Source organism: Lampris incognitus, chromosome 6 (genome assembly GCF_029633865.1).
Source record: "Lampris incognitus isolate fLamInc1 chromosome 6, fLamInc1.hap2, whole genome shotgun sequence".
NCBI lineage: Eukaryota > Metazoa > Chordata > Actinopteri > Lampriformes > Lampridae > Lampris > Lampris incognitus.
In genome coordinates this window covers 51,018,981-51,034,636 of record NC_079216.1, presented here as the reverse complement: position 1 = coordinate 51,034,636, position 15,656 = coordinate 51,018,981, and the positions used below count along the sequence as shown (strand labels likewise).

Sequence of the window (15,656 nt, the reverse complement as noted above, 5' to 3'; positions counted from 1 at the left end):
AAGTATGCAACTGCATTGCCTTAAAATTCTTTCAAGTCAATGCAAACATAAAAATCTAATAATTCAATTGTGTTCCAAAATATTATTAAAATATAATATAGACATGCCTCTTCTATTTCATGTGATCCTTAGTGGGTCATGATTGAAGACTGTGCAAAAGCGAAGCTAGAAATCTCGGTGTAATGATAGACGGCGATTTCATTTTAAGAGCCATATCAATCATCTGACAAGATCAGCCTTCTACCATCTTAAAAACATTTAAAAACTAAGGGGCTTTCTCTCAAAATCAGACTGTGAGAAATTAATCCAAGCATTTATAACAAGTAGACTAGACTACTGTAATGGACTATTCACCGGCCTCCCAAAATCAGTTGTGCGCCAACTACAGTTAATTCAGAATGCGGCAGCACATGTTCTCACCAGGACTAAAAAGTATGAGCACATCACATCTGTTCTTACATCTCTGCACTGGTTCCCCATCAAAACCAGAATTGATTTTAAAATTCTGTTGCTTGTATACAAAATGCTAAAAGGCCTCAGTATATAACAGACACGCTAATCAGATACAAACCAGCAAGAAGGTCCACAGGTAGCGGTCTCTTAACCATCCCTCGTACTAACTCTAAAGCAGGGGAAGCTGCCTTTTGTATTTATGCCCCAAGTAGACAGAATGCCCTGCCTGAGGACCTGAGCGAGGCCCCCACATGGCACACTTTTAAAAGCAGCTTTAAAACCTACTTTTCACTACACCCTATGGCTAAGTTCTTGGTGTGTGTGTGTGTGTTTTCTGTATTTTGATGTTTGTATATTCTGCTCCGATTCCTGTATAACTGCACTAATACCTGTTGATGTGCATATTTCTTTTCTACATTTGCACTTTTATGATTCTTTCGATTGTACTGTCACTTTACGTAAAGAATGACTTGTGTTGCCTGTGTATGAAATGTGCTATATAAATAAACTTTGGCTTGACTGAAAAGGAGAATACTGGAGTGATGAACAATAAATGAGAGGATTGTTAATTATCTCACTTTTTGGCAGCTATTAAGAATGTACTGTTTATATTAATGCAAAAAATATTTCATGGGTTCAGGGACAAAACATATCTCTACATTTGGGTCATGATGTGAAAAAGTTTGGGAACCCCTGAATTAAACTACAGTAGCAATCATGATACTAGTTATCCTCTTTCTGTTGTATACTGTAAATTGTGTTTTATTCTGTACACACATCCATTGCATGTTATCTGTTTTAGGAGAGCGATCCCTCCTCTGTTGTTCTCCCTGAGGTTTCCTCCTATTTTTTTCTCCCTGTTAAAGGGTTTTTTTTTTTAGGAAAAAGTTGTTCCTTATCCAATGCGAGGGTCTAAGGACAGGATGTTGTGTTGCTGTAAAGCCCACTGAGGCAAATTTGTAATTTGTGATAATGGACTAAATAAATAAAATTGACTTGACTAGTTCATAATGGACATTGTGTCAGATATTCAAAATTGTCTTTCAGAAAAAGTCAGATGTCTACTCCTACACGTCTCTTTACCTGCACGGTTCAATTTATTCCAATCCACTCGCGTCCACCTCATTCAAATGAAATGAAATGAAGTGAATTCAGCTGAATTCAATCCAGTTCATTCTGTCGTCGCAAAACTTCCACCGTCCTTTCCCCTCTTTCTTCATCCCACTTTTTCACATTTTCAAAAATGTGCTGTAGATGTAAAGAGGCTGAAAACAACACTTTTTAAAAAGCATAAAAAGAACAAAGACAGAAAAGCACATATGATCTGTAGTTTAATTTTAAATGTTCTTACCCTGTAATAGTCTGTACTGTAAATGTCTCTAGACATTCCAAAGTCTCCTATTTTCACCAGAAGGCCGTTCCCCACCAGGCAGTTTCTGGTCGCTAGATCGCGGTGCACAAAGTGTTGAGACGCCAAGTAGATCATCCCAGATGCAATCTGACTGGCTATGTGCAGCATCTGGGACAAACCCAGCTCTCCATTGGTCTGCAAGGGCTGTCCATCAACAAGGATCATAGCATCTGGTCCATGGGCTCTGTGGAAGGGGCCAAAAAAAAAAGTTACCAGGAGAGAAAACAAAAGGTCCTATTTTCGTGAATCAAAGTGTGCGGTGTAAATTGCAATCAACTTTGTAGTGCGCTTGGGCTGTGGGGAGCTCGCTTTTGGTACTTTTGTGACAGAGGTTATTTGGGCGCTCCTCTGCCAATTATAGTGACAAAAACGGCACAAAAATTAGGTGTGTTGTGCACTGTTGACCTGGTCCAGAAAGGTAGGACAGCTTGAATTGTGGGTCATCCTTGATGCCAAAACTGCAGTATGGCACTGGATTGTCAACGATACACCTCCTTCCACTTCAACACACGGTCACCAAAAACACCAACGAGCATGACACGCGAAGAAAACATGACTGGGCCTCGGGGAAAATATCACTTCGCCAAACAAATCCACATTCTGCGCAGCACCACTGTATGAAAATAGGGCCAATAGAGTTCACACATTGTTTACTTGGAACAACCAATTTATGCCGGATTGAAATAATTTAAAGTCATTTAAGTATAGAAAGTCATTCACAACTGCCCTCCCCCATCTATTTGTCTTTCATGTGAGAGGAAATCCACTTAAGGAACACAGAACTGTAGTCAGACTCAGTATGGGTCACTAATACACAAAATATGACATTAACCTGTGGAAATCTCCTCTCTGCAATGAACTTCTGTAAAAAAAATGTGGGTTGTCAGATGAGTAAATGGCTTCTTTAGTGGAGGAAATAGTTGCATATGTAAAGAGGTTGCATATGCAAAATAAATAAATATATAAACAAACAAATAAATAAATAAACATCTAGATAGATAGATAGATAGATAGATAGATAGATAGATAGATAGATAGATAGATAGATAGATAGGTAGATAGATAGATAGATAAATTAATAAAAGGCCTACAAGTGCTTTATTGGTGGACGGATGAACATATCTTTACAACATTTTTGAAACCAGATTCCTTCAAATGTGAGGTGATGTTCAACTCTATGCAAAGTTTGTTGACACACACCAACCTTTTGACAACATTTCAACATTTCCTTTAAAATATGATCCCTCCAGAATTCAAATATTCAAAGATGTCGGTTATAATGATGACATAATCCATAAGGCCTTAATCCTCTCTACGCTCTACGGGGTCTATTAGGATTATGACTATTACAATTAGGAGTGACACACAGTTATGACTCTGTGTCACTCCTAATTGTAAGACTGCTATAACGATGTAGCATTGGGGTAACCATCAGTCTCACTTAATCAAAGACCATAGTGTCACTAATGTTTTTCATACAGAGGGGAGGAGAGGCGAGAAGACTGTGAGAGAGACAGCGAGAGAGAGAGAGAGAGAGAGAGAGAGACAGAGAGCGAGAGAGAGAGAGAGAGAGAGAGAGAGAGAGAGAGAAAGAGAGAGAGAGAGAGAGAGAGAGAGAGAGAGAGAGAGAGAGAGAGAGAGAGAGAGAGAGAGAGAGAGAGAGAGAGAGAGAGAAATCAAAGCTAAGGTGTAATGACCTGTGTAGTCGGTGAAATCCTCCTGGGCTGTGCTAACTAAGCCTAATAGTCAACCTGTTAGTCAACGGGGGCTCATTGTGTGTATCTGTGTGTGTGTGTGGCAAGTGTGTCTGTGTCTCTTTTCAGCTTCACTGAGTTGTAAGTCCCTAACAGAGGAAGTACAGGGACTGGAGCAGTAGGATGGGTGTGTGTGTGTGTGTGTGTGTGTGTGTGTGTGTGTGTGTGTGTGTGTGTGTGTGTGTGTGTGTGTGTGCGTGCGTGCGTGTGTGTGTGTTTGCGTACCTGCATGTGTGTGTGTGTGTGTGTGTGTGTGTGTGTGTGTGTGTGTGTGTGTGTGTGTGTGTGTTTGCGTACCTGCATGTGTGTGTGTGTGTGTGTGTGTGTGTGTGTGTGTGTGTGTGTGTACGCTTGTGTGTGCTTAGTGGACTGGAGGGCAATGGGTACAGGCTAATTTAACAGTGTCCTGGATGAATTAATGTCAGCACTTTAATGGAAACAATTACTGAGCTGAAATTAGCATTTAAGGCACCAAGAGACAGACAGACACATTGTGTTAGGACACACACAAACACACATCCATACTGTGCAGACGCATACACAGCTGAGCGCACACGCACACACACACACACAAGCTTGTGGAGATACCCCATATGTGGAGATCACTTCTTGGATACCAATCAAGAATCAATGTTCCATGTCAATGTACAGCATCCTTGGAGAAAATAGTATCCAATCACAGTAGACATAATACAACTAATTAGCATCTCATTAGCATGCAGGCCATTACTGCCTCCTGTCAAACACATTTTAATATTAAAACTTACAGCCATGTTTGACGTTTAATAGGAGCTGGTAGAAAGACCCCTGCTACAAATGTTAAGAAAAGTGTTACAAAAACTAAACAGAAAAAAATTACTTCCGCAGCTGAATAATTTCATATCACCTTTGAGTTGTTAAAATGTTTGTTTGTGTGTTCAAACAAGATATGATTATATTTACTGAGCAACCATAAAAATGCATTGGTACCGTTGCACTATGTTAACAATGCTTCACATAAAATGTCCATCATTCAGACTATTTTGAATTATGCAAGACAAAAATTCTGAGCTCTGCATCTAGGCGGCATGTGTGGCCTCATATAGCAGAGGTCGATGCTGTCGACCTCTGCTATAAGACATTTTACACTAATTTTTTTCAGGGAATAATTATAAGACTGCTTATAAATATAATTATTATATTATATAAGTTATTATTATATAAGTTATATACGCATATATGCAGTAGGGTGCAGGTTGAGGAGAGCCTGGAGAGGTGGGGGTATGCACTGGAGAGAAGAGGAATGAAAGTCAGTAGGAGCAAGACGGAATACCTATGCGTGAATGAGAGAGAGGACAGTGGAATGGTGAGGATGCAAGGAGTGGAGGTGACAAAGGCATTTGAGTTTAAATACTTGGGGTCAACTGTCCAAAGTAATGGGGAGTGCAGTAGAGAGGTGAAGAAGAGAGTGCAGGCAGGTGGGAGTGGGTGGAGAAGAGTGTCAGGAGTGATTTGCGACAGAAGGGTACCAGCAAGAGTTAAAGGGAAAGTTTACAAGATGGTTGTGAGACCAGCTATGTTATATGTTTTGGAGACAGTGGCACTGACGAAAAGACAGGAGGCGGAGCTGGAGGTGGCAGAGTTGAAGATGCTAAGATTTTCACTGGGAGTAATGAAGAAGGACAGGATTAGTAACGATTATATTAGAGGGACCGCTCAGGTTGGACGGTTTGGAGACAAAGCAAGAGAGGCAAGATTGAGATGGCTTGGACATGTGTGGAGGAGAGATGCTGAGTATATTGGGAGAAGGATGCTGAATATGGAGCTGCCAGGGAAGAGGAGAAGAGGAAGGCCAAAGAGGAGGTTTATGGATGTGGTGAGGGAAGACATGCAGGTGGCTGGTGTGACAGAGGAAGACGCAGAAGACAGGAAGAAATGGAAACGGATGATCCGCTGTGGCGACCCCTAACGGGAGCAGCCGAAAGTAGTAGTAGTAGTAGTAGTAGTAGATATACGCGGGAATGAGAGGGAGGACAGTGGAATGGTGAGGATGCAAGGAGTAGAGGTGATGAAGGTGCATGAGTTTAAATACTTGGTGTCAACTGTCCAAAGTAACGGGGAGTGCAGAAGAGAGGTGAAGAAGAGAGTGCAGGCAGGGTGGAGTGGGTGGAGAAGAGTGTCATGAGCGATTTGTGACAGAAGGGTACCAGCAAGAGTTAAAGGGAAGGTTTACAAGATGGTTGTGAGACCAGCTATGCTATATGGTTTAGAGATGGTGGCACTGATGAAAAGACAGGAGGTGGAGCTGGGGGTGGCAGAGTTGAAGATGCTTAGATTTTCATTGGGACTGATGAAGAAGGACGAGTATATTAGAGGGACAGCTCAGGTTGGACGGTTTGGAGACAAAGCAAGAGAGGCAAGATTGAGATGGCTTGGACATGTGTGGAGGAGAGATGCTGGGTATATTGGAAGAAGGATGCTGAATATGGAGCTGCCAGGGAAGAGGAAAAGAGGAAGGCCAAAGAGGAGGTTTATGGATGTGGTGAGAGAGGACATGGAGGTGGCTGGTGTGACAGAGGAAGATGCAGAGGACAGGAAGAGATGGAAATGGATGATCCGCTGTGGCGACCCCTAATGGGAGCAGCTGAAAGTAGTAGTTATGAGGCTGCGCAAAATAGCCTTCACTCGTCTCATTTCAGGCTGCACTAGATTGGTAGTTAGCTGACTAATTTTTGCCTCTTTATAGACCTAATTTCCAAATGTAAAAAGTAAATTATATAAGTCTAATTAGAGTTATATTTGTTATAACTCTAAGTACAACTACAGTGTTCCTAGACTAGAGGTGTGGATTTATCCCTCAGTAAATGCAGAATTAATGATTGGATTAAATTGAGCCTGTCGTGTCAAAAAGACTGAACAGATGTCTTTACAGGACAATAAAAGAGAATACTGAGGGGTTGCCAGTCCAAGTCTCAACTTTAACCCCCACTGGAAAATGAGGTTAACAACTGCGCCAACCCTCACCTGCCAATCTTGAGTTAACATTACATACCCGGGAACATGTAGCTCGCTTATTTGAAATCTGAGACCATTCTTTGCAGAATAAACTAAAAACATCAATACAAGTCTATATCCGAATCAGGTGGTGTGGATTTTTCTTAGCATGCCTGTTCTAATATGAAATTGCCTTTACTCTTGCGATTAAAGTGTTGTTGAAGACTGGTGAAGACAAAATTGTTGCTAAATTAAAACTCTATATTTCTTATAACTCTACAAATGATATAGTATAATAAGGTGACATGGCTATGTTTTCCCCTCAGCTTGATTTAGATAGTCTACTACCTTTATACAGAGGCTCTATTTAAAATCCAGTTGTATCACTGAATAAGGTCTTTATATTTAATGGCTCTCCTCCAGCTCTCTGTTTCTGTGTCTCTATCTGTCTGCCTTGACACTGTTCCCTGAGACAGGCTCATCCATCAATCACTAGCTAGCATGCTGGGGTACACAGGGGCACAATGTTTACAGTGAGGGTTTTACAATAGACACTGTCTGAACCAATGTCTTGGTGCACTATGTATAGCCTACAGATGAAAAATGCCACACACACTTTTTAACAGATGCAATATCATGATAAGCACGGACTAAACCAAAGTCTTACCTAGAAAGCCCTTATTTACCTAGCGGAGTAGGTAACTCACTTATTACAAGGGTGTATATTCATCTATTTTTTTCTGGGTCATCCATTAATAACAGCCAAACAGGCTCACATACAGGTCTTACGCTGGTGATAGTTTAACAACGGATTCTAGGTCCTGTGTCAGTCTTTCATTTGTTCTCAAAGACAGCAGGCTAATCCATCAATCAGTGCCTGACAGGCTTTCTAGTACATGACATGGATCTAACACAGGTCTCACATTCAGGCACATTTATCAAAGTGACAATATTTGGTGCTAGAGTAACATTTTTTTTTTTACAATTTAATACCCTTGTTGGCCTCAAGTCTTGCTTCTACAGTTTTGTTTCACATGGAAGAAAAAAATCTAATTTAATAAGAGCTAATTCTAATAAAAGGAAATTTGCCTGTTGAGAGGGGAGTGAGGGGCATAAAGGAATACTTTATTGTAATGAAAAGGGTGTTTTCTAGGTATGACAATAAAGAGACAAAACAGTGTCAACCTACTGTAATTTAGACTGCTACACCAATTACTCATTGTTTACAGGCTAGCCAACAAATAAACCAAGCTTACAAGCCAAACATTCCTTGGAGCTCAGTTTAGGGCAAATGGAATATCCTCTACATACTACCATTTTTCCCAGACTGTAACTCGCTGTTTTTGTACTCATCAGGCTGGTCCTGCAATTTATATTCCAGTGACTTATACAATTTAATTTTGTCAGACGTTTCAACTAAGGCCACCAGATGGCTATGTTTAACCTTGTGATTCAATTGAAAATACTGCACCACCTTATATAAATGCTACTTATACACCAAACCAATTTATGTTTTTTTTCCTCGCAACAAAGTGCTTTATGCTGAGTGTGATTTATACTCTGGTGTGATTTGTAATCCGGGAAATACAGTACGTAAAAGATCATTTGCTCCACGGAGGAACCACCCTCAGCTTCGTAACGGGCAGTTCTTTGCCTCTGCATTGTGTGTTAAAAACCTTTAATGCACATCTTGGGGTGGACTATCCCGCTTACACCATGGTCACTTACCAAAGAATAAAAAATAAAAGCACTCAGCTATTTTTTGTTGAACATTTTGGATTCAGAATTAAAAGGTTATTAAACAACAGTTAGCCACTAAGGTAGCTGTAAATGTTCAGTGCGCTTGCTCCTGAATCAGTCAATGAATAATGCTAATTACATAGCACTGTTGCCTAGCCTGTTGCCTCATCACTGCTCCTGTTCCGTTCCAAATAATGCACCTCATGACGTCTTTGTGGTGATACACAATTGAGGGTAGATTCACCAGGGGCTGCTGCTCTTTTAAGGCAGACATTTTAGAGTGCTGACGTAGGCACTGCTTGGGGTTTCCAGGGAGCCATGTTTGCAGCAGCCTAGCGGTTAGCTGGTTGCCACGAGGGATTGCGCTGTATCGGTGTTGTAATGTGTGGCGAGTAAACGGAATTGACTTGACTCAATCTCTCCGTCTCCTCATTCCTGCACTCCCACACCTTTATAAGCTAACGTTAGCAAGCTAAATATACAGAAAAAAGTCAGATCAAAATATTTAAAATGATTATTTTCTGTCAATTTGATGACTTCTTTTGTGAGGTAAAGCCATATAATGAGTGAGACAATCCACTTCGAAGTGGTCTTCTATCTAAAAATAGAAGGGAGGTTTTTTTTGTTGCCTTAATAGAAGACACCACCTCATCGTGGATTGTCCCATATGTGAAAAACCTGAAGAATGTGTATATATATATATATATATATATATATATATATATATATATATTAGTATAGTATAGCATAGTACAGTATAGTATAAAATTAAAGCATCCTGATGAACTGGCAACTTGTCCCTTGTAAATCACTGCTGTTTTACTCAGTGTCTGCTTGAAAAATATACACAACAATATAGCAATAAGTTCTCTGGGCAAAATAAAAGTATTCATTTTTTTAAAGACTTCAATATATTTTGTTCTTTAGTAATGTCCTGTTCCACCTCTGGTTCAACTACACAAACTCATATTACCCTGCTTCCCTCACCATTAGGCTACAGCTCTCTCCTAATCTATCATCCACATGGAAGCCCTTGATTAACTATCTTCCACTTCCCAGTCCCAGGACATCTTGGAGGCTAATCAATCAATTCTATTAATCAGCAAGGTTTCTCTGTTGAGCTGTGTATGGGTCCAGTGGCTTAAAATCTCTAAAATCTCTACTCTGATGTTGAATTCACATCAGGAGGTGCAGCAGGCTGTTCTGCTCACGAGACCCTCTGAGAGGCAGCAATTAGAAGATGCCAAATCAACATGTATAGCGGCATTTCCACTGCAGGAACTTTCTCCCAGAACTATGAACCTTTTGATGAATTCAGTGTTTCCACTACATGGACCAGGGTCTAAATTAAATTAAGGGGGCATTATTTTACCCCCAAAAAGTCCCTGCTCGGGGGTAGTACTTTCCAAAATTACAGGAACTTTGGGGGTGGGGTTTGCAGCGCTGAACATTTCTGATTGGTCGAATACTCGCAACAATTTATTTCTACTGCCATTTTTAAAAATCTGCAGCCGCAAACCAGCGCTGTGTCCGAAATCATTCACTGAATACAATGGGCTGAAGGAACCTTTTAGTTCCTTGAAAAGACGTTCCTGGGACTAAAGGTTCTGGGTACTTTGGGTGAAACGTGGCTTATGAAGTCTTGCATTGACCTATCCAACTCACCTGAGGAACTTGTTGAGATCACCATGCTTCATGTACTCAAAGACCATGATAAGAGGGTCACCGTCAACACAAACGCCGTAGAATTTCACTATGTGCTCATGTTGGAGGTTGGTCAGCAACTCTGCCTCTCTCTGGAAATCCTTCCTGGCTGCAAGAGTGGGGTCCTTTAGAGTCTGGATGGTGAGAGAGGCAAAGGGTGAGAGAGAGCGAGAGAGAGAGAGAGAGAGAGCGAGAGAGAGATTGGATGTATGTTCATTAACAAGTTTAAAATTTTGGTAACTTTGGTGGTGGCCCCTCTTCCTTCATCTGTCTTTCATTAGCAATTGGTCATTACTTGGTAGACTATGACCAGATTTAACACTAAATATTTGGAGTAGGATGGCAGTGCAGTATTTGTTCATTGTGGTAAGCAGTAAATACAGTGACATAAGGGAAACTTATGAATGCATTTGGAATTTATGTCCTTGGGGTTTAGAGGGCAGACAAAAAAGACGTGAGAGCCCGTGCTTCACAATATGGACATACTAGACACGCTGAGGAATGACACATGTGATTGAGGACCTTTAAGGGTAGCATACACACTAAGCCAAATTGCAATGAAGCCCACTGAGGCAAATTTGTAATTTGTGTTAATGGGCTATACAAATAAAATTGGCTTGACTTGACTAACACGACTTGAGTTTTAGAAAAAGCAGTAACACATCAGGCATGAATGCTCATACGTCCTCACACACACACACACACACACACACACACACACACACACACACACACACACACACACACAAACGGGGTGGGTGTGAGGGTACTGCTGAAGAAATAGGGGTGAAAGACCCATGGACACAGAACCCCCCCCCATTTATTTTTTCTTTTTTTTACAAATTTGACTTCAAGGGAAAATTGTCATCTTACATCATTGTTACAATTTTTTTTCTTGTCTGTTATACGGAACTGAAATTATAACTGTATTTCTGTGGTCTGTATAATAAAAGCAGAAAGTATTATGCTACATCTGAAATCAAAAGCAAGTTGAGAGGATAAATGTTTTTGTGGCAGTCTGTTAGAGGACCAGTTCTAATTTAACTACCACTAGAACAATCGGGATTTCACTCCCACCTATAACGACCATGGGCCGTCAAAATGACTGCCGTTTTTTAAACTCTATATTCTGTCAAGATAAATACCCAACTGAGATATTAATGCATTTCATAAGTTAGTATGTCTGTTGGGAAACGACTGACACCAAAATTAACATTTTAACAACTATAATACTATTTTTAAACAATTTAAACTTCAGAGACATGGTTGAACTTGAATAGCAAAATTGAAAAAGTGAAAATATTACCTGAAAAACAAAATGGAAAAGACATATTGCTAATCTAACAAACGTAACAAGGCATATAAAATGTGAAATGTAAAAAAAGAACAGAAAATAACTATTGAAACAGTCCCAAATGACCGGAACTTAAAAACTACTAGAACGACTATGGGCCATCAAAATGATGGCCAGTTTTTAAACTCTATATTCTGTCAAGATAAATACCCAGTTGAGATATTAATGCATTACACATGTTAGTATATCTGTTAAGAAATGACTGACACCAAAATTAACATTTTAACAACTGTAATACTATTTTTCAAACAATTTAAAATCACCGCTGTCCAACACCTGTAAATACTGCAACGCCTCGGTGGTAGTCAAGGTGCGTCTGAAACGGCGTCTGTGACTGGTCATGTTGGTAATAATCAAAAATCAAGTTTAGACTATTACTCTGCACTGGAGAATGCTAGTGTGTTTCTAGCACAGAGCAATGAACTTTGCAAAGGAAATGATGCGACCAACACACGTCATAAATAGTAACATGACACGCACGGTCACGCGCAAATTACGAGCCATATTTTTGATGGCTCATGGTCGTTTTAGGTAGACCTTAACTTTTTTTGTGTAGTTGATCTAAAACTAATTTTAATGCAAACATATGCAATTTTAGGAGCATACAGGGAGCGGCAGGTCTGTGTCTTTTTTCCCCCCCACAGAGTTATTAAACTTTGAAAATCCAAAAACGTCAAAATGACGGCCTGGGTCGTTTATAGTCTTATCAACGAGGCTTTGAAAATGAACCTCTAGATTCCCATATTTAACTAAACCATTTTACATTTAGTTTAATGAACTGAGACATACTTTGGCAATCTGTGGAGACTCTGACATTGCGTTCTCACTGTTTAAAACGGCTGCAGATGAAGATGTAAAACTCCGTTTTTTTCTCTTTTATTCTATAGAAAAAAAACATTCAAAATACAACACACATATAACAAACCAACAGGGAAATAAAACATTTCACAAACCCATCGAACTCTACAGAATCAAAGAGGACAAGAATCAAAAATTACAACACAGGTGGACAAAACAGAAAATAGGGAGGTAACCTGTAGGCCTTGGCATGGCTTCCAGCCTACAGACCCCCCACCAAATCAAAGAAATCAAACAAAAAATACACATATACCACACACAGTATACTGTTTAACCAAAATCCATCATTACCCTCCCTCCTTTCCCAATTACAACAGAAGTCCTCCTGGTATGTTGTTGCTCTAAAAAAGCAACCAGTCGTATAACGTAAGGAAGTTGCAGCCATGACTTATATAAGCAGAGGGACTTAAGGAAGAATTAGGACTAGAAGACCTTATTCACAATAGTCTTTTGTCTTTATCTACTGCTTGGGCCCGTCTTTCTTGCTTTTTACATTTTATGTCCCCAGTGGGCTCCTACTATCTTTTTCATGCTTTGTCTGTTACATCCCTTTTTCTTGTTATGATCAGTAGAGGCTGACCCAAACACATTGGAATTAAGTAATGTAAGGGGTTTATTATAGGTATAAAGGGGAATGAGAAGGGCAGGCAAAGCAGAAAGTAGAGAGGCAATGTCAGATGGCAGAGCTGAATGGTGGATGGCAAAGCGAACGTGGCTGGCAGAGGATAAGTGAGCAGGCGAGGCAGGTAAGCAGGCAGGGGGAACAGAGTAGTGATCCTGGAAGCATAAGGAGACACGGTAAATATGGATAACACAAAAAATAAATAAATAGATAGATAGATAGATAGATAGATAGATAGATAGATAGAGAGATAGACAGATAGACAGATAGATAGATAGATAGATAGATAGATAGATAGATAGATAGATAGATAGATAGATAGATAGATAAGAAAAATAAATTGAAAAAAAACCACAAGGAATAACTGGTATACAAATGTAGAGTGGCCGAGAACAAGAGACTACCACAGTGGTTGAAATAATGATCTGGCAATGAGTGGATGGAAAACTGGAGTAAATAGCCTGTTGAGTTGAGGAAGGCAGGTGTGCAGGCAGGGCGGGTAAGGTGAATGAACCACAAATCAGGAGGGAGCCAGAGAGTGTCAAGGAGGGAAGCCACGCCCACACCATGTACATATACATAGAGACAGACAGGGGAAAATAGAAAAATGTAAACACATAGAAACACAAGAGAAACAATGGGAGACATTGCTGGGGCCGTGACAGTACCCCCTCCTCAACGAGAGCCTCCAGGCAAACCACCAGGCTTATCAGGGGTGGTCTCTATGGAAGTCCTGGATGAGGGAGGGGTGCAAGATGAGCTGGTGGGGTATCCAGCTGCGTTCTTCTGGACCATATCCCTCCCAGTCCACCAGGTACTGGTACCTACGGCCTCAGTGGCGTACGTCCAACAGCCGCTAGGCAGTGTAGGCTGGGTGGTCGTCAATGATCTGGGTGGGTGGAGGGGGAATGGCCAGAGGGTGCAATGGACTGTTAGAAACCAGTTTCAACTGGGAAACATGGAAGTTGGGATAAATTTTGTTTGAGGGAGACAACTTTAGTTTAGCGGTTGAGGGATTGAGGATACAGACTATTTCATAAGATCCAGTGTAACGGGATGTTAGTTTTCTGGATACAGTCTGTAACTGGATGTCTTTGAAAGAAAGCCAAACTTTCTGACCTGGCTGGTAGTTGGGTGGTAGAGTCTGGTGATGGTCAGCGATGTGCTGGTTTTTGGTTGGCTGAGCAGAGTGGGCATCCTTCCACACTTTGCAACGGCGGTGAAGATGGACCTTGACTGAGGGGACGGCAATGTCCTCCTCCTGAGCAGGAGCATTTAAAGTGTGACATGCCTCTGGGAGCACTGGGCAAGGAATTCTGAGCATGCTCAAGCCAAGGAAGATAATTACTCCAGGAGGAGGGGTTCCGGGCTGTGACACAATGGATCACAGCTCCCAGGTCCTGGTTGGCCTGCTCCATCTGTCCATTGGTCTGAGGATTGTAACCTGATGAGGGACTCACAGTAGCTCAGAGGGCCTGACAGAATGCCTTCCATATCTGGGATATAAATTGTGGTCCACAGTCGGAGACAATGTCAGATAGGATCACATGGAGATGGACAATATTGTGGACGAGGAGATTGGTGGTTTCCGAGGCTGTGGGAAGTTTGGGTAGGTACACAAAATGTACAGTCTTGGAGAATCGGTCTACCACGGTTAGGTGTGTCAGTGTTACCTTGAAGAGGGTGGAAGGCTGATTACAAAGTTGAGGCCAATGTGGCTCCATGGTCAACTTGGGACTGGAAGAGGATGGAGTGGGCCGGTGGATGGCTGATGAGATGACTTACTGCAAGCACATACAGTACAAGCAAGCATGAAGGCATGGGTGTCAGTGTCCAAGGAAGGCCACCAGAAATGCCATATAAGAAGAGACTGATTCTAAGATGACAGGCAAACCAGGAGGTGTTAACCAACTGAAGGACCTGTAAGTGGACAATCAGGTACAAAAAGACAGTTATCAGGGCCATTTCCTGGGTCTGGTTAAGTCTTCTGGGCCTCCTTGACAAAAGGAATCAATTTCTCAGGTCACTGCGGCTACCATGCACGACAAGATAAGGATGGTATCTGATTTAGATGGATTGTTGTCAGAGAGAAACTGTCGAAAGAAGGTGTCAGGCTTGATGTTTCTGGAACCAGGTCAGTAAGTGAGAGTGAAATTGAATAATACGAAGAACAGTGCACAAAGGACTTGACGGAAATCTAGTCACTTGGCATTCTGGATGTACGCCAGGTTCTTGTGAGCCATCCAGATGATGAAAGGTTGTTCTGCTCCCTCCAGCCAGTGTCTCCATTCCTCCAAGGTGAGCTTAACTGCGAGCAGTTCCCTGTTCCCAACATCATTGTTCTGCTCAGTGAGGGACAATTGGTGGGAGAAGAATACACAGGGGTGGAGTTTCTGGTCAGATGCTGAGCACTGGGAAAGGACAGCTCCAACACCTGTATCTGAGGCATCAACCTCCATGATGAACTGATGGGAGGGGTCTGGTTGGATGAGAACAGGTAAAGTAAAGCATCTCTTTAGTTTGGTGAAGGCAGCATCTGCCTCAGGGGTCCAGGAAAAGTGGTTAGCTGAAGAGAGGTGAGTTGGGTAAGAGGCGCGGCCGCATGGCTGTAGTCTCTGATGAACCTTCTATAAAAATTAGTGAGCCCGGAAACCACTGTTGTGGAAACCACAAGTTGTATCAGGGATGTGGGTATGGGCCACTCTGCTACTGCCTGAATCTTCTCGGAATCCACCTTCACCTGTCCACTCAATGATGTATCCTGAAAAACCAACAGAGGCGACATGG

The 15,656-nt window shown here is 41.4% G+C and overlaps 1 protein-coding gene across 1 annotated transcript in view; it reads right to left on the bottom strand.

Moving 5' to 3' along the window:
• ntrk3a (neurotrophic tyrosine kinase, receptor, type 3a) overlaps positions 1 to 15,656 on the bottom strand; it is a 374,839-nt gene that overhangs the window by 17,961 nt on the left and 341,222 nt on the right. The window contains exons 15-16 of the mRNA XM_056282433.1: positions 9,997 to 10,169; positions 1,805 to 2,048 (exon numbers count right to left, since the gene is read on the bottom strand). Of these exons, the coding sequence (XP_056138408.1) occupies positions 1,805 to 2,048; positions 9,997 to 10,169 (417 nt within the window). The remainder of the gene's footprint in view (positions 1 to 1,804; positions 2,049 to 9,996; positions 10,170 to 15,656) is intronic.